We start from the raw sequence: 27,993 nt of genomic DNA, 5'->3' as shown, positions 1-27,993 counted from the left end.
TCAGCTTTGAATTCAATCCTTTATTATGTACAAACAAACAGAGAGACTGTACAGTCTTGATGTGTCCAGTAGTAAAGTAAGTTTTAGCAGCTTAAAAAAAACAAACAAAAGAAAAAAAAACTGTAAACCACATGCTACTTCACAAAAAACAAACAAACAAAACAAAAAAACCCTAGTAACCGTTTGCAAATAAGACAAATTCATAAAAGTATTTAAAACAGATTGAAACTATGCTGAAATCGTGTGTTTGGTCTTAGACGAAGGCAGCTGAAGGGAATTTGAACAGAGAGGTCAGTAGCTCAGTCTTTCTCTATATAATGTTAATATAAATTACAGGCAAGAAAAAAGTTTTCTAGGTTTTAGTAAGTATATAACATGCGTCTGATACCAAAACAAGTAAAAAAAAAAAAAAAAAAGTTTCAGATGATTTGTTCAAAGCTTTGGTCACACAATTAGGGAAAGAAAAAAAAAAACAAAACAGTCCACTAGATAATCACACTGAGAAATGTTCTGAGTTCTGAATGAAAGAATTCATAAAAATCTATTGAACTTGACTGTTTTTGATGGTTCTTGTGATATGATCTGGGTTGCAATTCCCATGATGCGTTAGGAGAAAACGTCAATTTTAACACAGAAATGTTTGTGGAATAAAACGGAATGCTTGATATTTTTTATGCAGAATAAAGCCCAGGGGTCATGTTTCTTTACAGATTTGTGTGTTGTCTTTTCTCATTAGCCTCTAATTAGCGTTGTAGCAAGCAGGCCATGAGCTAAATACAGAACAGACAACGATTAGAATAACAAGAAGTTTAGCTTTGGGGATGCTATGTAATGTGTAGAGGACACGGACCTAGTCTAGGGGACACTCTTTGAAAACATGTACTCAGAGACTAGTAAAGCTAATGCTAACATCGCACATGCGCAGGAACGCACACACACACACTTCCTTAGAACACGCATACTTCGATACGGTCACCTTCATGTTCTCACTTCAGTCTTTCAGCCGACGTTATGTAACCTTTGAGTCTGATCTTTAACGATACCAACTGGTACAGAAACGCTAACACGGCTAACAAATCCAAACTCACAGGAAGTCAGGAACATTTAATGATAATAGCATGTTAGCTAACCACCTGACGATCCACATCACATACGATAAATACTTTTTTAATCATTGCTTGTTATAATCCAGGGATTTTTTTTAACCCCCGTAACCTCTCAATGCACGGATTACACCTCAAAAACCAAAATACATTCAGAACATCATGTTGACCAACGGCTCATAACGCAGACTTTATGTAGCCTAGACCTATAATAGTTATCACTGTGGTTATAAACCAGTACAGTACATTATTGCCGCACAGTCCAGGAGACGTTTGAGCTCAGTAAAGCGAGTGTATGGCTTACCTTAGTAACTCACAGCTAGCTAATGAAATACACAGGCTTGTATTGACAAAGTTTAAAGGCTAATTTAAAAACTCAGTGGATTATTTTATTTGTATGTAGTTATTTATTTATAGTGCAACACTTTTATATATCCGTATAGTGCGAATTTCCATGTGACTGATGTCTCAAGTCTGATATTTTTCTGTGAACGTCACGATAACGATGTATTCAGATGTATACACACACAGATCGATATATAACTATTAATACGACTGGTTTAGATATTTGTAAAAGTTCTGTAGGGTCTCATAATTCCATCCAGTAAATATAATAGAATATAAGTTCATTATAGGAGATGAAATAAACATCTCATTTCAGTCCAAAATGAAGGTCAAACTTTTACTAACTTCATGTCTGTTATGTGTGAAGGGAGATTGTAATAAAATTAAATGTAAAAAACAAAACAAAAACATGTTATAAGGGATAAGAGGGAATAAGACTGAAGGTTGTGACCTTAATGTCTGTTGTGTTTAAACGAGTTAAATGTTTATAATTCTGAGATTGTCATCACTAGCAATCTGAAAAAGAAGGAGTCCATTTTTAAAAATTATTATTATTTCTTTAATTCTGCATCATGGTGGAATTAATAATTATTTTTTTTAGAATTATTAATAAAAAAATTATTAATTCCACCATGACGCAGAATTAAAGAAATTAAAGAATTATTATTATTTCTTTAATTCTGCATCATGGTGGAATTAATAATTTTTTTTTTTTTTAGAATTATTAATAAAAAAAAATGTATTGACTTTAAATCTCACATGAGTAAAGTTGACACTAAATGGATAAAAGGTCCAATAAAGCTCTACTTGTGATTATTTCAGTAGAGTAGCAGCTGCTGCAGAGAGGAATGACGACATCATCAGATACATCACATGCGATCTCACGAGCTTCTACGCTAATGTGCAGTGTGTCTCTGACACGCATCCAGTTTCTGTTCAGGTTTGCATATTTCTTTGCATATGTTGTGCTCAAGCTGCCTTTCCTCCATTCCTCTGTTCATCTCTTCGTCTCGCTTGCCGTTCTCTGGTCTTCAGGTGATTTAGTGGAGTACGGAATGCACAGGTGCATATTGTGTGTGTGAGAGTGTGTGTGTGTGTGTGTGAGAGGGGGTTAAGGGTAATCTGGTAGAAGCTTGCAGCTATACGTGTGGATGAGTCGTGCTGAGAAAATCACTAAAGAGAGAGAGAGAGAGAGAGAGAGAGAGGGGACTGTAAACATTGCCTTTTCCCAGAACTTTTATTCTTTTCATCCATCCATCCTTTCTATTTCTATTCTATATCTAAGAATTCTATCCATCCATCTACCCACAATGTTTATTGTGTTTTTTTTTATTTTTATATCCCTCTATCCATCAGCAGCTTCCTTCATTTCATCCATCGGTCTTGTACACCTTCAGTCTTTCAACAGCTGCTTGGTGTAAATCTCTGACTGAAGTAAGACTGATTTCTGACTGATTTCTGTCTCTCTCTGTCTTTCTCACTTTCTGTCTGTCTGTCTCTCTCTGTGCGTCTGTCTGTCTGTCCGTCTCAGGCACTTACCCGAGTATGTCAGGCAGCTGAGGACTGCGGTAGATGAACTTGTGCCTGTAGCCTTGACTGCTGGGAAACGGAATAAACTGCACCTTGTGTCCGTTCAGGCTCTTAGACTGAGACGCTACAGTGTAGAGCTGAAGGAGAGGAAAAGAGGAAAAAGGTCATTAGAAGGAGAAAACTATCAGCAGGAAGCATCAAAAGTGCAGTTAACATGTTATATACAGACTACTGAGGGCGAGCTTACATACACACACACTCACACACACACACACACACACGGGCACACGTACGTGGGCACACATACGGGCACACACAAACACAGAGGCACATACACACACTCACACAGAAAGGGGCACACACACACACACACAGACAGGGGCAGACAGACAGAGGCACATACACACACTCACACACAGAAAGGGGCACACACACAGACAGGGGCAGACAGACAGAGGCACATACACACACTCACACACACAGAAAGGGGCACACACACACACAGACAGAGGCACACACACACACACACACACAGAAAGGGGCACACACACACACACACACAGACAGGGGCAGACAGACAGAGGCACATACACACACACACACACACACAGACAGGGGCAGACAGACAGAGGCACATACACACACTCACACACACAGAAAGGGGCACACACACACACAGACAGGGGCAGACAGACAGAGGCACATACACACACTCACACACACAGAAAGGGGCACACACACACACACACACAGAAAGGGGCACACACACACACAGACAGAGGCCCTCACACACACAGACACGGGCGCACACACACAGACACGGGCGCACGCACACACCCACGGGCGCACGCACACACTCAGACACGGGCGCACTTACACACTCAGACACGGGCGCGGGCGCACACACAGACACGGGCGCACACACAGACACGGGCGCACACACAGACACGGGCGCGGGCGCACACACAGACACGGGCGCACACACAGACACGGGCGCACACACAGACACGGGCGCACACACAGACACGGGCGCACACACAGACACGGGCGCACACACAGACACGAGCACACATAGACACGGGCGCACACACAGACACGGGCGCACACACAGACACGGGCGCACACACAGACACGGGCGCACACACAGACACGGGCGCACACACAGACACGGGCGCGGGCGCACACACAGACACGGGCGCACACACAGACACGGGCGCACACACAGACACGGGCGCACACACAGACACGGGCGCACACACAGACACGGGCGCACACACAGACACGGGCGCACACACAGACACGGGCGCACACACAGACACGGGCGCACACACAGACACGAGCACACATAGACACGGGCGCACACAGACACACACACAGACACGAGCACACACAGACATGGGCGCACACAGACACACACACAGACACGAGCACACACACACAGACACACATTCCATAAGAATGTAACAACTGAACATATTTAAAAAAAATCCCAGCTCTGTTAATAACTGGATAAAATAAAAATACAAGTGTGTTAATAGGATCGTCTCTCACCTTTTTCCCCAAGTGGAAAGGGACGACAGGATCGTCTTCAGCATGGAGAATCAGGATTGGACAGGAGATGTGATTCACACTGCAGGGGGCAGAAGAGAGTACATTTCTTTAAAAAGAAATATAAATGTACTTATTGAACTGAAGGGTCATGTAAGGGTCATGCCAGAGGTCAAAGCACTGAACTGGTGGAACTGCTTAAACATATTTGGATATCAGGGATGATTCCTCTCATATAAACAGGTTTGTCACCAAAAAATGTAATTTCATTACCGGCCATAATGTTTACTTTAATCTGCGCCAAAAGTGACAATCACAGCCTTCCACAACAGGAAGTGGTGATGATTTACTGCTGCTCAGATACTTCAAGATATTAGACATATATTTTTAAAGTGCTAATAACACACACAAGTGCTAATAACACACACAAGTGCTAATAACACATACAAGTGCTAATAACACACACAAGTGCTAACAACACACACAAGTGCTAACAACACACACAAGTGCTAACAACACACACAAGTGCTAATAACACACATAAGTGCTAATAACACACAAGTGCTAATAACACACATAAGTGCTAATAACACATAAGTGCTAATAACACACATAAGTGCTAATAACACACATAAGTGCTAATAACACACATAAGTGCTAATAACACACGTAAGTGCTAATAACACACAAGTGCTAATAACACATATAAGTGCTAATAACACATATAAGTGCTAATAACACATATAAGTGCTAATAACACATATAAGTGCTAATAACACATGGAAAACTGAGGGGAAAAAAAACAAAAAACACTGAGACTCCCGATTTTCCATTTAAAAATGTTGGGTTTTTTTAATCAGATTTCTTTAGAGTACTGAATAACAGAGCAGTGTGAGGTGTAGTGTACACGTGTGCGGATCTATATGCATGGAGTAAATACGAAACCTGATGAGGAATAAATACAGAGTGAGCTTTTGTTTAGCAGTTTCTCAGCCAACGCTCTCCTATTCTTATACTGTGCAACCTGTATATACCAATACACCGTCACATGGCAACAAAAAGCTCAGGTTTCTGCTGCAACGCCTTTGCAAAAGCTCTCTCTGTGTGTGTGTGTGTGTGTGTGTGTGTGTGTGTGTGTGTGTGTGTGTGTGTGTGTGTGTGTGTGTTCTGTGTAACAGCATGAGTCAGCTCTCTTGCTCCTAATGCAGAACATTACACAGACTATAAATAACACTGGTCAGTGAAGTAAAAGCCAAGAATTAGTCAGCTACATTTATATTAATAAACAGCAGCCTGGGAAAGAATATAAGCTCAATAAATTCATTTCAATTAAATTACATTTTATTTTAACAACGGACATTGTCTCAAAGCAGATTCGAGGAAGAAACCTTGAGAGGAACTCAAAGACTCAAACTCAAAAGATAACCTTATCCTCATCTGGTTAACAAGATGAGAGACTCCAGCTGTATTATTCTGGACACACGCAGAAACACTTACTTCTCGTCGCTGGGAAATCGGATGTCGTTGGCAGCGATTGAGTCCAAAAAGAACCAGTCAAAGCCTGGCAGATATCTGTAAACCTGCAACGTTACAGCATACAGTACATTCAAAGCCAATTATTAATACAATTGGTTTCTCTTATATACATGAGTACAGTATAAAATACAAGCTAAATCCATGTGACGTTTCTTCATGGATCCGTCTAAGCACTACAATTAAGCAGATCACAATGACTAGTGATTTTATTATCTGTCATATGACAAAGGCTGCTGAGACTGAGGTGTTGGTACTGCATGCTTTTCAAGGCAAAAGTTATAGCATGTAGGACATGGGACCAAAAGGGCATTTTAGATTCTAATAATGTAGTTCAGACATGTGGAGATGGTTTTTAAATATTCATCCATGACTATCTATCTATCTATATTTCTTGCAGCCTCTTGTATGTAATGCCCTCACCATGGAGAAAGGGTGGCTCTTGGCTTCTTCCCTGATGTTGGTAAAAGGAGACTCCAGGATAACAGCGTCAGGTGGCGTTCCTGTAAACGCAGCAGGAAAGCACAGCTTCACAATGAACCCATTAGTCTAGCGCACCACAAATAAGCCACCCTCAGGGTACAAATGAGAGCTTTATATGCATTAGTAAATTAGTAAATGTGGGCAGACGTTCATAATTCATCAAGATTTTCTCCTCACAAATTTAAGGAAGTTTTGTCTCCTCACGAATTGGAGAAAATGTCTGACCTGAAAACTAACAATACAAACGTTGCACGCAAAAGTGATCTCACTCACTCACTCACTCATCTTCTACCGCTTATCCGAACTACCTCGGGTCACGGGGAGCCTGTGCCTATCACAGGCGTCATCGGGCATCAAGGCAGGATACACCCTGGACGGAGTGCCAACCCATCACAGGGCACACACACACACACTCTCATTCACTCACGCAATCACACACTACAGACAATTTTCCAGAGATGCCAATCAACCTACCATGCATGTCTTTGGACCGGCGGAGAAAACCGATGTACCCGGAGGAAACCTCCGAGGCACGGGGAGAACATGCAAACTCCACACACACAAGGTGGAGGCGGGAATCGAACCCCCAACCCTGGAGGTGTGAGGCGAACGTGCTAACCACTAAGCCACCGTGCCCCCCAAAAAGTGATATCGATCAGCTAAATTAGTATCTTTATCCAGAATGTCCATTAAACTCTAGTCTGCAACATGGGAAGTCAAATGGCCTTTAGACCGACTTACAGTTAGTTTGATCACATATGCACACACTCACCTCTGTCACACAGACGCCTGGCTAAGTTAGTGGCCACTCTGGGGAAAAAAAACAGAATTAAATACACACATCATTCACAAGCTCACTCTCAGATTTCTCCTTCTAATATTCAATTCAATTCAAGTTTATTTGTATGGCGCTTTTTACAATTGACATTGTCTCAAAGCAGCATTTCAGAACATAAACATAGAACAACAGGTTAATATAAGGAATAAAATAAAGATTAATAGAATAGAAAATTCAAGATTAATATTAGATACATTTAGTTCACAATGTGTATGTATAATATGCTTCCATTGAAACGTTTATGTACTGTTATGTACTGTTATATCCACCAGTTGTCCCCTTTATGAAACGTGACCGATTAGCCGAGACATCGGTATCTGATGTTGACATTAGGGGTCTTGCTTTTGGAAGTAATGATCTATGAGGAAACTGTAGCTAAGAAGAAATAAAAGTATGCAACTTGAACAAAAAAAACTGAAAGGCACATCGATAACTGGTTCTTCAAAACGTAAACAAACAAACTTAAGAATGAATAAACTGTGAGTAATGTTAAAATAGTCAGTGCTTGTACTGATCTTGGAGTCGATCCTTTTCAGAATAGTTATAAAGAACCATAACATTATGGCTTATAAGAGACTCTCTGAGACCTGTAATCTGAACACAATCTAAAGGAGTGTAAAAAAAACATCCTCTGGCTTTGTTCAAGCTAAGACTGAAACCACAAACCACTTCTTTACCAAGCAATAAATACAAAGACTTTTTGTTGCTAGTGACTTCTTGTTGTACTGATGCTTCTCTAACAGGGTTTCAGCTTAAGTGTATTCTTAGAATGATTTATTTGTGCTGGCATGGGGAAATATTTCAGATGGAATGAACGCCAGTTTTGGTGTGATCTGCTGAAACAATATTGTAGGTCTTCAACAGAAAAGTGAGACTCACCCGGTTCCTAGAGAGTGGCCCCAGATGTAGAGCGGAGTGTTACCGATCCGCTGTTTCAGCCACTGGTAGAGGAAGAGAGCATCCTGCGTCATCCCTCTCTCAGAAGGGCTGCCTTCTGAATCCCCCCAACCTGATGCGTACACACACACACACACACACACACACACACACATTGCATAATAATGGTCTTATCTGCAAGGTCTCTGTATACGTTCATAGGCTCTCTCACTATAATCTTTATTTCATTTTACACATTGAAACACATTGCCGAATAAAAGAAAAGACTTACCTCTATAATCGAACGTGACTACATGGTAGCCTAATGAACTAAGGACCTGAAAGAGAGCAGAGAGTGAGTGTAATTTATTCTGTATAAATTAAGATTCAAATCATTTCACCGAGCCCATGTTTCCTCATATAATTAAATACTGAAGCGCAATGAAAAGGATGTTGAAATAGTCTACACTGTTCACGTCAACAGTGGCTGAAGATTAATTGATTTCACTGATTTTTTTCCCACTTCCTAAAAAGAAATAAGACACTAATAGCTAAAACACCGTAAAAACACATCTTAAAGTTTTAGGAAATGTTTTACACACACACACACACACACACACACGACTGGGTTCACAGTACTGAGGTGCAGATGGTGGTGTGAGTGTGTCGTGTGTTTTACCTTATAGAGCTGCACTCTGTGGTCTCCTCCTCTGAAACACAGGGAATGAGGCAACAACAACATTACACACACACGAATGTCCTCAAAAGGACAGGAATATCAAGATCACCTTGTGTGGACATTTGGCTATTTTTCCTTTTTGTGTGATTTTGGTTAATGAAATTAAGGTTAGTGTTAGATTTAGGTGATTAATTAGCTGAATTTCACTGGAAGCTCGCACAGAGAACATGACAAGTGTGTGTGTGTGTGTGTGTGTGTGTGTGTGTGTGTGTGTGTATGCGTACCTGGTCCCTGCATTGCCATGCAGATAGAGCATGACTGGGTGAGAGGACTGGAGTTTGTTTTCGTACCAGTTTCCTTCTTTTCCCTGCGCCTCCTTCCACAGCAGGGCTGGTACTGTGTGCCTGAGAGAGAGAGAGAGAGAGAGAGAGAGAGAGAGAGAGAAAGAAAGAGAGAGAGACAAAGAGAGAGAGACAGAGAGAGAGAGACAGAGAGACAGAGAGAGAGAGACAGAGAGAGAGAGAGAGAGAGAGAGAGAGAGAGAGAGAGAGCGAGAGAGAGAGACAGAGAGAGAGAGAGAGAGAGAGGGAGACAGAGAAAGAGAGAGAGACAGAGAGAGAGGGAGACAGAGAGACAGAGAGAGAGAGAGAAAGAGAGAAAAAGAGAGAGAGAGAAAGAGAGAAAAAGAGAGAGAGAGAAAGAGAGAAAAAGAGAGAGAGAGAGAAAGAGAAATTTAGAAACACTAAATTCTGCTCGTAGTGCAACATTAAAACAATTACGGTGACGTACTGAAAAGTAGGTCACACTTTAAGAGTCGCACAAGTTATCATAGTCTTACGCTTTCACACAGAGGTTACACTTTCACACATACGCACAAGCACACACATACGCACAAGCACACACAAACACACAAAAGCACGCACAAGCATATACAAGCACACACAGGTGGTCAGTCTTAGTGCTTTTATTTGAAAACCTTTATAAAAAAAGAAAAGATGTCTACACAAAGATTAAATATTTAACATTCTGATAAATCATATAATCTTAATGATTTATTCAAGATAAAATCTTAATTAAGGCTTACATGATTTATCAGAGAACACACAGAAAACTAAGAAATCAGATTATTTAGTGTCCACATTTCAAGTGTGTTTTGCTGCGGTGACTTTTGCATATTCTGTGATATCAATATAATAATAATAACGTGTTAATGACTAACCACTAATATCGTGCACAGCTATAAAAAAAAAAAAATCATTATCCTCCTCTTCATCTCCCCACAGTGTACATGATGAAGCTCTTACCACACTCCGATATCAACATCTTCCTCTGGCTGAAGGTAGAAGTTGTGTGTGTGGTTCAGGCCTTGATCCAGTGGCTTCTTAAGATCGATAAAATACGGCACCCTCACTGAAAAAAACACAGAAAGAGTTTAAAGCTCAACACTGTGGTAAACAAACAGGTTATCAGTTCTGCTTTCTCACTACGTCAAACTGACAAATTAGTCGCGTGAAAGACAATCACATGTCCTAGGCTTTCACAAAGACACACACACACACACACCCTCTCTCTCTCTCTCTCTCTCTCTAGGCCACATCAGCAAGATTGATTGCTTTACACAATCACGTACTTTTTATTTCTTGTTTTTTTTTTTTTTTCACCCAATGAATTAAGCAGAATCCTAAACAGAATCAGAACGGTGGTGTAGATGATAGATTTACCACAGCAGACTAGTCAGAAGTGGATAAATCCCCCAGTGGCAGAAGACAAGTCCCGATTTCTATACAACAGTTTTTTTTAAAGAAAACTATTAACATTTATGGCACTTGATTTTTCTGTCATTTCATACATCTGTGCAACTGACAGTTAAGGGCCTTGCTCAGGGGCCTGGCAGTGGCAGGACAGTAGTGGACCTGGGATTCAAGCTCACAACCTTCTGATCGGTAGTCCAGCACCTTAACAACCGGGTTGCCACATCTCCCATTAATAATGTGTTGATGTGATCAGAAACTCATGAAGAAAATACGACACAATTCACGTTAAAGGGTTACATGTAGACATCTAGAATCTCACCTAAAGGTGTGTTGTGTTTCTTCCTCGTACATAATCACATCATGAGGAAGTCATTCAAGATGCTTTCACTAATTAATTCATAGCCTACAACAATCACGAGGATCATAAATCTGTGCTTTTGCTAAGTTGTATTTGATTTTTTTTTAAGATGTTTTATCTTACATTTCTTATGTGAAAGATTCCTAAACGGATGAATTTCACAAGCTGTTTAAAATGACACATCTCTGTTTTTTTTTTGTTTTTTTTTATCCCTTTCCTAAAATAAGCGATGTCATCATCTGTTAAGGAATGAAAAACTGCAAATGGAAGTTCATTTAATTAGAAATTTAGCATTATGTAATGGCTGCTTTGGAATGAATAATTACTCACCAAAGTTTAAAAAGACCAGCTTGGCCTGGATGGAAGGACAGAGCTTGATGATGAATGGAATAGCAACGTAGATCCCCAAAACCCAGAGGAAGATCCTCCTCAACCTCCACATCAAACCACTCCTGCAAATCACACACACACACAGATTTGTTATATATATATATATATATGTAATGTATATTTTTATTTGACATTGTCAATGATATTTATGGGGGGCACGGTGGCTTAGTGGTTAGCACGTTCGCCTCACACCTCCAGGGTCGGGGTTCGATTCCCGCCTCCACCTTGTGTGTGTGGAGTTTGCATGTTCTCCCCGTGCCTCGGGGGTTTCCTCCGGGTACTCCGGTTTCCTCCCCCGGTCCAAAGACATGCATGGTAGGTTGATTGGCATCTCTGGAAAAATTGTCCCTAGTGTGTGATTGCGTGAGTGAATGAGAGTGTGTGTGTGTGCCCTGTGATGGGTTGGCACTCCGTCCAGGGTGTATCCTGCCTTGATGCCCGATGACGCCTGAGATAGGCACAGGCTCCCCGTGACCCGAGGTAGTTCGGATAAGCGGTAGAAGAAGAGTGAGAGTTTTATGCCAAGATAAAGCACAAAATAATATCATGCTTCACACACACACACACACCTCTGTAGAATAAAATGTCATAAATTTATGATAAGAGGAAATAGATAGAGGGAAAGAAGAGGGCAGCGAAAGAATGAATCATGTACGTGCAGGAATGAAAGAGAGAAAGACAGAAAGAGAGAGAGATCACATGAAGGAGACTGCATCGGTCATGAGGTCAGAAGAGTCAGTTTCTGTTCTCAGCTCTCACTAGACAGGATCAGTTACTGCACACTTCCTGATTATATAGATTTCCAACTTGCCAGACACAAGCGCACACACAGACACACACGTATAAAAAGACACACACATTAGATAAGTATGTGTGAATTTATTTATTTATTTTTTATTTATCATGATCCCGACTTTAGAACTTCGCTCTCATTTTACACTACAACTGAATTTAATTTAGACATTACTCTCATTTTCACCAAACTAAACACTCGTTTTTGTTGCTTTAGGCTAAGCTACGTGTTTGTTAGTAAAACAGTAGAGTGTGTGTGTGTATAGTAATATAATAAAGCCCCGTATACAACACTCTTTATTCACTCTATTGAATAACGAGAATTAAATTAAGTACTGAAATACTGCTGTCTCTACACTGTGTACATGAACAGTGTGTGTGTGTGTGTGTGTGTGAATGTGTGTGTATATAAATACTATTTGTGTTGCTCTAAATCTACGTTCACACTAATCACCAGTCGCTGCACTGTGAAGTCATCGGTAGCTGTTCTTACTACTGGTTGCCATAGTAACGTTTATCAGTTGGTAGAAATGACAAATCAGTTTTCTTGCTACTAAAATGACATTTTCTGGAGGAGGATTTGGGGTTTGTGTAAAATTCACTAGTCTTCACTCCCATTAGTAGTCACTTTACTAACTCACTACATAAGACACGCTCAGATCTCATCACCCACAGTCGAGGCTGCTCATGGCCCTGAAAGCAGACAGCGCTCAATGAAAATGGAAGATCTCTGGTCACTTTGTAGCTGCAAGTTGTGTGAGAAAACCCCTAAAAGAGCTGAGTGTTTAGTGAAGTTTATAAATGATTATATTGAAACCCAGCCCTCTGATCATGTGACCTGGAAGGGTGACCTCAGCAAACAGCTAAACGACCTTGTAAAGTGTACTGTTTATACACCAAGTCTGTATCATGGTTTAATAACACTGATGTTGACACATCACAAAACTCCTCCATCAATTTCAACACTGATGTGAACACACACACTCGGACACACACACACACACTCGGACACACACAGATGAACAGACTCTCTCACACACACACACACACACTCGGACACACACAGATGAACAGACTCTCTCACACACACACACACGGACAGACTCTCTCACACACACACACACACACTCGGACACACACAGATGAACAGACTCTCTCACACACACACACAGACAGACTCTCTCTCACACACACACACTCGGACACACACAGATGAACAGACTCTCTCACACACACACGGACAGACTCTCTCACACACACACACACACTCGGACACACACAGATGAACAGACTCTCTCTCACACACACACACACGGACAGACACTCTCTCTCACACACACACACACACACACACACACACACACACACGGACAGACTCTCTTACACACACACACACACGGACAGACACTCTCTCACACACACACACACACACGGACAGACACTCTCTCACACACACACACACACACACACACACACACACACACGGACAGACTCTCTCTCTCACACACACGGACAGACTCTCTCTCTCACACACACACACACACGGACTGACTCTCTCTCACACACACACACACACACACACACACGGACAGACTCTCTTACACACACACACGGACAGACTCTCTCACACACACACACACACACACACACACACACACGGACAGACTCTCTCACACACACACACGGACAGACTCTCACACACTCACACACACGGACAGACTCTCACACACTCACACACACGGACAGACTCTCTCACACACACGGACAGACTCTCTCACACACACGGCCAGACTCTCTCACACACACGGACAGACTCTCTCTCACACACACACACACACGGACAGACTCTCTCACACACACACACACACACACACATACACGGACAGACTCTCACACACACACACGGACAGACTCTCACACACACACACGGACAGACTCTCACACACACACACACACTCGGACACACACAGATGAACAGACTCTCTCACACACACACACGGACAGACTCTCTCACACACACACACACACACTCGGACACACACAGATGAACAGACTCTCTCACACACACGGACAGACTCTCTCACACACACACACACTCGGACACACACAGATGAACAGACTCTCTCACACACACACACACGGACAGACACTCTCTCTCTCACACACACACACACACACACACACACACACACACGGACAGACTCTCTTACACACACACACACACGGACAGACACTCTCTCACACACACACACACACACACGGACAGACACTCTCTCACACACACACACACACACACACACACACACACACGGACAGACTCTCTCTCTCACACACACGGACAGACTCTCTCTCTCACACACACACACACACGGACTGACTCTCTCTCACACACACACACACACACACACACACACGGACAGACTCTCTCACACACACACACACACACACGGACAGACTCTCACACACACACATACACGGACAGACTCTCACACACACACACGGACAGACTCTCACACACACAAACACACACACGGACAGACTCTCTCACACACACACACACGGACAGACTCTCACACACACACGGACAGACTCACACACACACACGGACAGACTCTCACACACACACACACGGACAGACTCTCTCACACACACACGGACAGACTCTCACACACACACGGACAGACTCTCTCTCACACACGGACAGACTCTCTCTCACACACACACACACACACACACACACACACACACACACACACACGGACAGACTCTCACACACACACGGACAGACTCTCACACACACACGGACAGACTCTCTCTCACACACACACACACACACACACGGACAGACTCTCACACACACACACGGACAGACTCTCTCACACACACACACACACACACACACACACGGACAGACTCTCACACACACACACACACACACGGACAGACTCTCTCACACACACACACGGACAGACTCTCACACACACACACGGACAGACTCTCTCACACACACACACACGGACAGACTCTCTCACACACACACATACACTGACAGACTCTCACATACACACACACACACACACATGCACGGACAGACATGTGTAAAAATATATATATTATATATATATATATATATATATATATATATATATATATATATATATATATATATATATATATATATATATATATATATATGCTGCTGGACTGGAACACTGGAACCAATAAACACATCACTGCTGCAGCCTGCATCTTAGTCTGCACAGCAGCACACTGAGGAGCAAGTCCAAATAAAACAATGTCCTAGATATAGACATGGCTGATTGGGATATTAGCTGGGAGGCAAAAATCTAACATCTATGAAACTGTCAGGTTGAGCAATGACAAAACATTACATCATGGAGTTACAGCACCATAATAAAATGAATGCGGTGCAGACTATCACACACACACACACCTAGACAGATAGGAAGCATCATTTTATTATGTAGCTTTGTAGAAGCCAACATTCTGTTTTCCTATTTCAGCTTAAACAAAAATTTATAAAATGTAATCCGGCCTAGGGCTTTCGAGCCACATGCACCAAATTCAGATATGTTGTAGACGCTGGTCTGAAGTTTGTTGCTATGACTTTTCTAAGCGATCCGAGTACCGGTACTTCCGGTACCGGGTCTCAAAGTGGCCTTTTTTCCCCATAGACTCCCATTATAAACTTTGGAGGTTTATAACTCTGCAAGCTTTTGAACTATCTACACCAAACTCGGCTCCTTTAGGGTGATACTCTGAACAAACTTTTAAACTGGTGTACCGACTGGCCTTCCGGTTTTCTGCAGCCCCGCCCCCAAAATATGTAAAATCAAAAAACTTTTTACAACATGGACATGTTACATATCAAAACACTCAAAACAATGAGGGGAACTTCCTCAGGAGTATTTGGATGATGTCACATGCTCGTCTCCACTTGCCTCCAAATGTTTTGGCACCCTATCTTTCTGTCCACTTGCCTCCAAAAGTAACACTGACCCTTATGTCCACTCGCCTCCAAAAAGTACCAACCTTTGCGAATACTTGCCTCGTCAAAGCCAACATCAAAGTTTGTCGCGACGAACTTTACAGATCTGGTTCATTTCTATTGTTTTTTTTTTCATTTATTTTCTTATTTCTGTAATGCTCACCTTGCTTCATTTTATGCTGCACTACTACTGAATATCAAACCTACTGAATAGAAAAGTCAGAACTGATCCCTTCAAAACAAAACTAAACATATGTCATCTGTTGTCTCTCATTTGTACTTTGACTGAACACCATGTGCTCAGTCTATCTTTTAGCTTTTAGTTTCTCCTCTAAACGCATTTTGGGAGAAAAAAAAAAAGACAACACATGATGCCTGTTTACATGTAACGTACAGTCCGAGACAGAAAGAAATCTCTCAACAACATTAGCACTGATGTAGTGATAAACATACTGTGAAATGTTGTGTTTAGTTTCAAAAGAACTGAATGAAACCTTATATAGAGGTCTTGTTATCTCTGGGAGCACATTCACTCACATATATTACACAATACCCGTGAATGATTTCATCAGTTTTCAGACCACACCTTGACACATTGTCATGTGGAATAGTGAGAAATCTTTCAAGTCTGCAGCTTGAGACTGGAAACACGGGTTACGCAGCCAGGAAAGACAAAAGAGTGGAGTTAGAATGGAGAGATAATGGGGCTAAATAATGCTGTCGGTCTCGTCAGACCGTAGTCATCATCAGTGGTGAGAAAGCATGACAAGTGTCCTCGTTCCTCCAGGAACAGGACGGCATGAGGAATTTCCGTTTTAAAGACATTTAATGCAGATCTGGTTGCTTCAGAACAGTCTGAGATACCGATAGCGAATAAATAAATTCTACAGACTTCGACAGACTAGAGATAAGACAAAATTAGAGAACAAAGTGGAGTTGTACATGAGAGGTTCATTAAACTATGAAGACATATAATGTTAAAAATGACTCTGTCGTTATTAATGTTCACTGATGGTGCTGCATGTGCTGTAATTAAGAGCTAGTATTATTAGCTGAGCTTCTATCAGCTAATAAATATCTCTTGCACTTCTCACAGCAGACAGACAGAAGTCCATCAATACAGCTAGGAGTCCACATAAGAGCAGTACAGCTCCAGGACACTTCCGCAAAGCACAACCACATTCACTCTCTCACCAAATCTTTATTTAATTCTATTTGTGTAGTGTGTTTTAAAAACAGACATTGTCTCAAAAAGCTTTAGAGAAATATAAGAATGTAGAATATTAATGATTTATCCCTAACAAGCAAGTGACGGTGACAAGGAAAAATTCCCTGAGATGTTATGAGGAGGGGGTCACGGTGGCTTAGTGGTTAGCACGTTCGCCTCACAGGGTCGGGGTTCGATTCCCGCCTCCACCTTGTGTGTGCGGAGTTTGCATGTTCTCCCTGTGCCTCGGGGGTTTCCTCTGGGTACTCCGGATTCCTCCCCCGGTCCAAAGACATGCATAGTAGGTTGATTGGCATCTCTGGAAAATTGTCCGTAGTGTGTGAGTGTGTGAGTGAATGAGTGTGTGTGTGTGTGTGTGTGTGTGTGTGTGTGTGTGTGCCCACTCCATCCAGGGTGTATCCTGCCTTGATGCCCGATGACGCCTGAGATAGGCACAGGCTCCCCGTGACCCGTGGTAGTTCGGATAAGCGGTAGAAGATGAATGAATGAATGAATGAATGTTATGAGGAAGAGACTTTTAGAGGAACCAGCTCATCATCGTCTGGGTGTCACCAGAGTGTGTGATTATTAATAAAGTCTGTATGTCCTACGTAATAAACTGTGTATAGTCACGTGGGGCCGTGTAACCAGAAGGTTTTAAAAAACCTAGAAATCTGTATAAATTCTAAGTTTACTGTTGATTTAACACTAATTCCTTCTTGCCAAAGCCATCAAAAGCAGCGCCACAACAGCAGCTTCACTGTGCTACGAGTGTCCAGGCTGTTCGTGCAGAACAATCCCCAGCAGCAGTGAGCACCTCCAAGCTAAACGACTCCAACCAGAATCACCTTTACATTGGCGATCTCAACACTCTTTAGCTTGGTCACACTGGTTGTATTATTTCCTGGACATTGCAAACAAAGAACTATCCGTAGCTTGGATTGCACGGTGCTACTCAAAAAAGTGTCTGTCTCTTGGTTTCTCTTGACAGGTCAAATCTGAACAGTTTGCATATCTGACATTCTAAAGAGGAATGATCTCAGACAGACACACACACACACACACACACACAAACACACACACACAGATACCCACAGACACCTGCACACACACACAGTTGAAAAACATTCCTTCTTGTAAACACTGTAAAACACTATGCTAGAAGGACTGTAAACAAAATACCTTATGGATCACCTCTATAACTAATATGTTATGTTTGTATTTTTTTTTTACTTTATTCCACACTAGAAGCGTTTACTTCTCGATGTTGTACAGTTCTTTACTGTACCTACGGTCTTGTTTTAGTTCTGTCTTGTGTAGTCGTGTGTAGCATCATGGTCCTAGAGTAATGTTTCATTTCACTGTGTACTGTACCAGCTGTAAATGCTTGAAATGACAATTAGCAGACAGATCGATTTTTACTTGTACTTTGCATTGCGAGTCTAAAAAAGAGATTAAAATAAAATAAATCAGATTTGCCCCGTTGTGTGAGTATGGCCTTATAGCTCAATGCACACGTCTGGATCTGTTTTGACAGATATGCCTGAGTGAGTTAGTGTTCTGACTCGCCATGATAGTAACGAATCCAGTCCCACACACACACACACACACGACACGAATGACCACCCCACTGGCTCAGAACCCTTTAGGACACCTTTAACATCCTCTGATCTTCCTCTGTTCCTCCCTTTTCATCACATTAGCTATTAGCAGCCAGTGTTAAAAATAAAATTGGAAATGATTAGTATTTTCATTTCGAGAATCTTCTTTATGTGCATGTGCTGAAGACGATGTAATGTGAAAATGAATCCCAGCTTATAGCAAACACTCATCTCCATAAACACTAGCTGTGTGTGAGGCAGGACAGGTAGGTCTTCACCTGTCATTTAAAGACAGCTGGTGACTTTGCTGTACTGAAGTGAAGAGTTAAGAGTCTTCATACATACACACTTTGTACGCTTGCACCCATTTTATGAAGCAAAATGACCTTGAGTATTTTAATGCCAATTTTAAATATAAAACAGTACACTTATAATACGTATTTATACACTTGACATGCTATCTACACTCATCTTTTACTCCTTCCTACAGCTTTTTTACAAAGGCAACACTCATTGTTAAGGCTCGTTGCATGAGCTATAAAGACCCATCCTCATGAGGAACAGGAAGAACTGAAATAAGATGCTAAATCTGTATCATTGGAGACGTCTCACAGGGCTGGAGTTCACTCCGGGGAGAAGGAGGGTGACTCAGTGTGCAGCGCTGAAGAGCTTCGTGTCCTTACAAATGCAGAAACAAAAAGCTACAACTATTTTATTTTTTTGCTCTAGAATCTGCATGCAAAGTAGCAAAGCGAAGCAAAGAGATCATAAGAGTACAATAATAGTAAGAATCTGAGTAAGAAACATTTTACTACATTCTCTATGTTGAAGAAAAAAAAGCTTTACAGATATGTTTGAAAGACAATGTGGAAGTTTTACAGATGATGAAATATTCTGACAGACAAAGGCTCTGTGACTTTCAGTATCACATCAGATTCTCGTCGTTTAGGGAAATTCAGACAATTTGAGATGATTGTCTCTGGTGTCCTATACCAGTTCATCTCTGACAGCACACTATACGGCCTACTTCTGATGTAGGTTGTAATACTGTAATTAATACAGGCATAAAACATTTCTTTCTTTGTTTTTATTAGAGAAAAATACGTATATAAAAACTCTTAATGTGTGCCATTTCACTGAAATTCATGCTACTTAATATTAGAACTTTGACAAATCACTCCACACACACACACACACACACACACACACACACACACACACACAGAGACTACACAGAGACTACACAGAGACTACACAGAGACTACACAGAGACACACACAGAGACACACACAGAGACACACACAGACACAGAGACACACACACACACACGCTTAGTGGCAACTATCAGTTAATAAGGAAGTGTGCAGGAAATTCAACTTTGACTAAAATAGCTGACTAGCAGCTGGCATTTTAGACACTTATCTCTGTCTAAACTGTCAGTCATTCCAGATTTTCATGTCAGCTGGCCCATTTGGTGGGGGAAAAAAAGTTTATCGCACGTTTTTGCATGATACTCAAATGATGTGGAGTTGAGGTCACAAGATCTGCCTTAGCAAATAAATGTCCAAGTTGATTGCTGTTTTATGATTAGCATTTTGAATGCAGAGTTGAACACAGCTGTGGAAAATCTATAACAAATCTTTATTGGTTCATTAAATCTTTTTTTAGCTTCTGATGGTATTAATTCACTAAAATGGTATTAATTCTCTCAGTCACCACAACACAAGCCAATCACGAGCATCTGTGAGCTCAGGTATGTAATAAAAGGGCAGATAACACCTTCCTCAGAGTGTGTTACTCTGCCCTGTGATGGAGCAGGAGCAGCAGTTCAAAAACACTGTCTCAAAAGGAAGCTCATCTGAACGGTAGCTGTCATATGACAAAGGACAGCGGAGTCATTGTACTGAATTGGAAAGTAAAATACACAAATTAAAAAAAAACAAAACATAGTTTGTTCCACAATGAGGAAAAAAATGTGTTAGTCTCTGTGGAATGTATTCCTTAACATAAACCTGTGACTTACAGCTGAAGCTACGGTCAGAACCGCTGTCAGAAAATTAATCAGCAGCTTCTGACCAATCAGATTTGAGGTATAACGAACATTATCAGCTCAGTAAACAGGAATGAAATAGCATTTAGAACGCATAATCAAAGTAAAGTTCAGGAAAACATCATCTAAAAGTACAGATTCTAGACTATAATCTTGTGCATCATATTTCACGTTCACTTACTATGCCTAGAAACAAGCTGATGTAAATGCTATTACTATTTCCCGATCACAGTACACCCTTAGAGACAGCTGGCACAAGCAGTCTGAGGTTCAGTTTCCTGAATTGCCCTGGGTTGAAGTGAACTGCCGTGTGTCGATACTTCGCACCGGGACCTTTTGTGAATAATGACAGCGGGTTTGGTTACAGCAGCTTTGGGTACAGAATAACACACGGCTTGTGTTTCGGTTCAGACGTGAAACCGTGGTTGTGCATTAAGGTAAGAATTTACACTACAGCGACTAAGATACGGTGACACTAATACGGCACTTCACCGATCTTTATTAGCTATTAGCCATCATCTTAATATCTAGCCTATACATTAGGGCCCTAAAATCATACTTGAATATTAATCAAAATTTACTGTCCTTTTGATTTAGGATTCTTCAAGTATAAAATGCTTTAATTAAACAGAAAGAAATGTCATATATATTTCAATAAAATAATAATGTAAATTAGGGGGGCACGGTGGCTTCGTGGTTAGCACGTTCGCCTCACACCTCCAGGGTCGGGGCTCGATTCCCGCCTCCTTGTGTGTGTGAAGTTTGCATGTTCTCCCCGTGCCTCGGGGGTTTCCTCCGGGTACTCCGGTTTCCTCCCCCGGTCCAAAGACATGCATGGTAGGTTGATTGGCATCTCTGGAAAATTGTCCCTAGTGTGTGAGTGCGTGAGTGAATGAGAGTGTGTGTGTGCCCTGTGATGGGTTGGCACTCCGTCCAGGGTGTATCCTGCCTTGATGCCCGATGACGCCTGAGATAGGCACAGGCTCCCCGTGACCCGAGGTAGTTCGGATAAGCGGTAGAAGATGAATGAATGAATGAATGAATGAATAAATGTAAATTCCTAACTCGGTTGTTATCTCATAAAGCAGAGTTTTCTTTACCTTTCTGCAGCCTGTAATGATCCTACAGTAAATGCTACTTTAAGCTCAAAGCTGAAACAGTTTACCTAAAGACTGTAAGAACCTGATAAGAAATAAAATAACTCTGATAATGGTAAATATGTGATTAGTTCACCACTGTAACTAAACGTATAAATCACAGAATCCTTGGCTTTGCATCATTGCAGCAAATAAACTGAATTCTTATTGTAGCCTAGTGTGAACGCAAATCTGTGCTATGTTTGAGTCTACAAATGATTTAAAGTAACCAACCGGTTTTCACCTAGCTTTATGCAAAAGAAGAGGAAGAAGATTCTCAGTGTCTTTCATTATTAGTGTCTACACTAAAAACACGTGACAACCTTTCGATTATTTCAAAATTTTCAATTCAAAATAAAATAACGAAGCTGCTTTGAAATAAAAATCTGTACTGAAGCACGATCCCAAGTCCAAATACAAGAGATAAACATTATGAGTCACCACTTTATTGTTTAGCATACACCACTTGGACTTGTTCACTTGTCTCCTGTTGGACTGTGACTACATTCAGGATTTATCTAAAATAAATATACACCACTGAAGGAGAGGAACGCCAGATAACATGGACGTTATGTCATCATGAATCCCCTTTCCTTGAAATTTCAAGCGAGTGTGGCTCAAATGATAAGTGTTTTGATTGATTATATGAGAGACAAATGGTAAGAAGCCTCAAGGTTTTCCTTATTTGTTTCTACTTGCAGTTTCTGAACCAGACATCGACACTCACAGTGCTGATACCAGCATTTTGTGGGGGTTTTTTTCCCCTCAAGAAATATACCCGATTTAAGGTGAACTGGATGGGACACATTCTGTGACTAGCTACTGTATGTTGTGTGTGAGTAATCATGTAGCACTAGCCTAGAACTATCAGTAAAAATAATGGCAACCAGCTACAAGAAATGCCTACAGTAGTAGTGACCAGCAGAGAGGATTCTTTGCCCCTAGCATCACCGACAGCTATAGAATAACATTAATCCAAAGTGGGTAGAAAGGGGGGGGGTTCCCGGTGCAAGTGTTGGTAGAACAGGTCCTAAAGTGAGCCACCCTTCTGCTCCACTGTGAATCATGACACACCGATCCTGCAGTCAGCTTTAATCACTGCCTACTGTGGAAGAAGAACCTTTTGATAACGCTGAATAAAGGAACATGGGCTGTGGGGTCAGAGCAGTGAGTCATGAAACTGTGTAATCAGCTTGAAGAGAACATGAAGAGAAACTGTGGCACGAGCTTCTTTTCTCTCAGATAAGCAGGGAGAAATGTCTGTACTTCTGTAGTCAGAGTGTTTCTGCTGATTGTGCAGAGTCTGCATGCTGAGCTCAGACGGCCATATTGCCAGGGCGGAAAAAAGATCCACGGTCAAGCTTGCATGCTTTCTCTCTTTTATCCTCTACAACAAAAATAGAAACACTCTCTCTCTTTTTTCACCCTTTCCCTCCTTTTTTTCTGTATTCTCTTTCTCTTTCTTTTTTCCCCCCATCTCTCCTTCTCTCTCTCTCACACACACACACACACACTCTCTCTCTCTCTCTCTCTTTCTCTCACACACACTCTCTACAAGAGAAAGCATTTTTCTTTCCCCCTCACACACAGCTACATGAGAATGAGAGTCTTCTCTATTACTGAGGAAAACTAGATCTCTCCTATTTCGATGATTGTCTTCCAAACTATTAATTTCAAAACCACCAACAGAAAATTTCATTAACTGAGGCAATTAGGAGTCCATTAAGATGTGCAGTGTTTAGTCTATTTGAATCGAACCCTGTTGTTTTTATCCATCAGTGTGGTTGTCCATCAGGTGAGGACACGGCGATCTCACTCACACCTTGCGCTTGGGTGGGGGTGAAGTGGTCTATGTCTTCTTTTAAGTGATCTATAGAGCACCACATTTAAAATGAGAAAGTTATGGACATGAGGTACAGTTTAGAAAGGGAGTTATTATAAGTGGATTATCATATTTGTTAAACTGAGAGGAAAGATGCAAACCGAGCCAGAATTGTAGTGCTGTAGAAAACTTATGTGTTCTGGATATTTGGAATGACGTCAAGCTTCCAGACCGCTTATGCACACGTAAAACCTTTTCAGAACTTCTTAATAAGGCTACATCAGCACTCATCAGGTTAAACAAAGCTAACAAACACACAAATAAAAAAAGCACAGTCTGCAAAACAAAGGTCACGAGACCAAGCAGTTTTGAGGAATAGTGTTAAGAAGGGTTGCGTTTCGGTCCTAGTACGCCACGACCGTTCAGAAGTGAGTGTTTCTTTACTTTAAACACCCACTTTAATTCAGAAAGGTCTTGATAATTGATTGATGAGATAAAAGTAAGCCATATAGGAGAGAAAGCACTCCGGTGTTCAGTCTCTGACTCTGCAGGATGATGTGGTCTGTGTGGTTAAGGGGATTTTATTTTAGAGAATATAAAGACGTTCTACTGCTGATCAAACCTGACGCAAACAGAGTGTGTTTGTTGTTAATCTTTCACAGCACTCATGTCCTGTGAGATCTATTTAAAGACAGATTAGAGGCTATAATACAAAGGCTGATTAATGCATAAACAAGCCAAGTAGTTCAATTTAAAGCAGCCTTCTCTTAGCACAAAGTTAGTTATCTGACTCATGGGCTGGACAAATAATAAATGTATAAGATCCAGAATCCTAAATGACTCAGCTAAAAAGCCGAAACTAAAATAACGTAACTATCTAACGCAAGCTAGTTAGCCACTTAAATGCTTTTACGAGAAAGAGAAATAAATAGGTTTAAGATTATTACCTATTTCTTAGCACTATAAACAAAATGTTACACATGATGACAAAGTCAATCAATTGGCAAATATTTTAGCCCAGTTTCAGCCCATCTGTAAAACTCTACTCTTCAGACGGAAGGAAGCATTAATGCCGATTTTTCCATTTTTTAATACGATAAGATGTACCAGCTGTTCTCTCGTCTCGTCTCCTGTTACTAAGTTATACGACACTCCAGTTACTAAGATGCGATGGTGGCTTTCTATCGATAAGTGCAGAATCAGAAAAAACGTCTAGTCTGATAATAATCCAGTGTTAATAATCTAACCTGGTATCGAATCACTATATGCTCCTATTCGCATCTTTCAGGTACGATGCACAACGTAAACGTACCATCGCATCAGAGATACATCAATCGTTCCGTCTTAAGTCAAAATATTTGTGCTTTAAAGCTACTGAAAAATTGATTTGCTGAGATAAATAAGATTACCAAGTCATCAAAGTGCTGACTTCTGATCCCTTTATTGAAAATCAACCATCTTTATCAGCTAGACTCTGGCAGCATGTGCATGAATTGATTAAGACGCAAACTTGCTGATCCTGACTTCACTGGAGGATTGAAATAGCTGATTAGTTCATTACTGACTGATGAAAAGTTGTGACATGAAGCGACATGTTAATCAGCATCACGACCCTTTATAAGGCTCCTACACGTGGCACCGCACTGACGTGGAAGATTGTACAGGAAGATTGTAAAGGATCTCAACCATCCTGACAACGGACTCTTTTCTTTGTTGAGTTCAGGGAAACGCTTCCGCTCCTTGAAAGCAAACACAGAGAGAAAGAGGAGAAGCTTCATCCTGCAGGCCATTCGGAGTTTAAACCAGGAAACATCCAGGATCTGGTACTGGACCTCTCTCTCCATCCTCACTTTTGGACTTTTTGGCACTCGCTCTGGACTTGCACAGCACAGTGCCACTTTATACACGTTATACACACCATACTGCACATGGACACTTTAAGGACACTCATTAAAAACCATACATTTTTCAAATCGACTCAGATTTTATTCTATCATACAAAGTACGACATGCAGTGAAATGCTTTTTGCATCTGTCTGGTATTCAAACATAAGGAATGCAATTTGGGATAAAAAAAAAATATATAACCAAAAGGAGGTATATAAATAAATAAAAAGACGTATAAACTATATAAAAAGAAACTATATAAAATATGAAAATATAAGTGAAAAATAATGTATATACATATACATAAATACGTATGGTTTTAATTATTGTCCTTAAAGCGTCCATGTGCGGTGTGTATAAAGTGTATAAAGTGGTACTGTGCTGTGCAAGTCCAGAGTTAAAGTGTCGGTGCCAAAAAGGTTGTGCAGAAAAAACAGTGAAGGGAAGAGGAGAGATCCAGTACTAGGTCCAGATCTAGATCTAGATCCAAACTTGCTGTTTTTATGTATATACATTATTTTTCATTTATTTTTCACATATATTTTCATATAGTTTTTATATAGTTTATACTTTTTTATTTATCTATTTCCTTTTGGTTATATTTTTTAATCCCTAATTGCATTCCTTTAATGTTTGAAGACCGGACAGATACAAAAAGCACTTCACTGCATGTCTTACTCTGTGTGTGTGTGTGTGTGTGTGTGTGTGTGTGTGTGTGTGTGTGTGTGTGTGTGTGACAAATAAAATAAGATTTGGTTTGATGTTCTGCGTTTGTTACCTTCTGCATTTCCGCCCCATGACTTTGTCCGTGTCTCTGCCAGCCTCTGCCTTGTCTTTCACATCCGTCCCCTGGTTCAGAAGCGTGCTTGCATCTGAGCTTTGGTGCTCGTCAGAAGGCGAGTTATTCCTCCTTCTCATCGCTGTATATAAACACACCAGGTGACCAGATGCGGAAAAGATCAAAAGAGATGAGATCCTATGATAAAGACACAGCAGCCTGCGTGTGTATGAATAAAGACAGGTGGAGATGCTGATCTGAAGCTTCGCACACGTATGACAGCGGTTTGTTTTATCCTGTCTGTGTGTGTGTGTGTGTGTCTGTGTGTGTGTCTGTGTGTCTTCAGCACTTCTACATTGTTTTCACAAAGTGTTATATCTGCAGCGAGCAGCTGATCCGTGCGACCTTTTCCGGACAGCCAATCAACGGCGCGCAACTTTTGTCCCCACGCTTAATGAACAACCAATAGGAGAAGGCAACCTATAACCCTCTTCCAGAGAGAGCTAATCAGAGACTACTTGCGGCAGCCATCTTGGAAATGGTAACGTAGCGATGTGAGGTATTGTTAACCCACTCGTTTTGCGGCAACAGCCCCCAGGTACCGTGGTACAAGGATTCTATACGAATACAGGTGGGGAAAACGCATCTAGGAAATGCGGCTAGATAACACGCTTAACGTTTAAGTTCTTTAGTGAATCCGTAAGAACAGTGTGTGAACCAACTGAGTCGATTCTCTGATGTTTATCTTTATTTAACAGCACAACTAGAACGGATTTAGCATCAAGTTATATTAAGAAAGTTAAAATGTCAGAAATTAAACCTCAGAGAAAACAAACCTGGTTCTCATTTTGTGTCGAGTTCGTGGGAACTTTTAAAGTCCAACAAGTTGCACTATTATTTGTTTCCACACGACACTTTCTGTCACAGACTCGTTCCTACGGCAGCGTTAAGTTAGCAGTGGTTCACTACACTAGTGCTTTACACTGGTGCCCTACACTTGACACGGGATAACGGCTGGTGATCACTATCTAGTGCACTAGATTTAAAACATGACGCGGTTTGGGACTCGGGTATCAGTATGGAATGGGACGTCCAAGAATCATCATACTGTATAAGTTATGGCCAAAAGGTTGTTTCCACCTGATCATCAAGTCAAGGGTCAAGAAGCTTTTCTTGTCATTTCAACCATATATAACTGTTGCAGTACAGAGTGAAATGAGACAATGTGTCTCCACGACCAGGGTGTTACATAGAACAAAGACAGGGCTATAAGG

The 27,993-nt window shown here is 41.2% G+C and overlaps 1 protein-coding gene across 1 annotated transcript; it reads right to left on the bottom strand.

Moving 5' to 3' along the window:
• Positions 1-27,695, bottom strand: abhd12 (abhydrolase domain containing 12, lysophospholipase). The gene is made up of 14 exons (XM_060879371.1): positions 27,556-27,695; positions 26,720-26,861; positions 11,378-11,499; positions 10,240-10,345; positions 9,220-9,339; positions 8,936-8,966; positions 8,549-8,594; positions 8,260-8,389; positions 7,315-7,352; positions 6,483-6,562; positions 6,024-6,106; positions 4,530-4,608; positions 2,988-3,115; positions 1-2,621 (listed from the first exon to the last, which is right to left on the bottom strand). Exons 2-14 carry the CDS (start codon positions 26,857-26,859, stop codon positions 2,588-2,590), a joined length of 1,137 nt encoding a protein of 378 aa, XP_060735354.1. The 5' UTR covers positions 26,860-26,861; positions 27,556-27,695; the 3' UTR covers positions 1-2,587.
• Between the last annotated feature and the right edge of the window lie 298 nt (positions 27,696-27,993).

Source organism: Tachysurus vachellii, chromosome 10 (genome assembly GCF_030014155.1).
Source record: "Tachysurus vachellii isolate PV-2020 chromosome 10, HZAU_Pvac_v1, whole genome shotgun sequence".
Classification (NCBI taxonomy): domain Eukaryota; kingdom Metazoa; phylum Chordata; class Actinopteri; order Siluriformes; family Bagridae; genus Tachysurus; species Tachysurus vachellii.
Note: the sequence above shows the minus strand (reverse complement) of the source record. Positions and strands in the feature narration are given on the sequence as shown.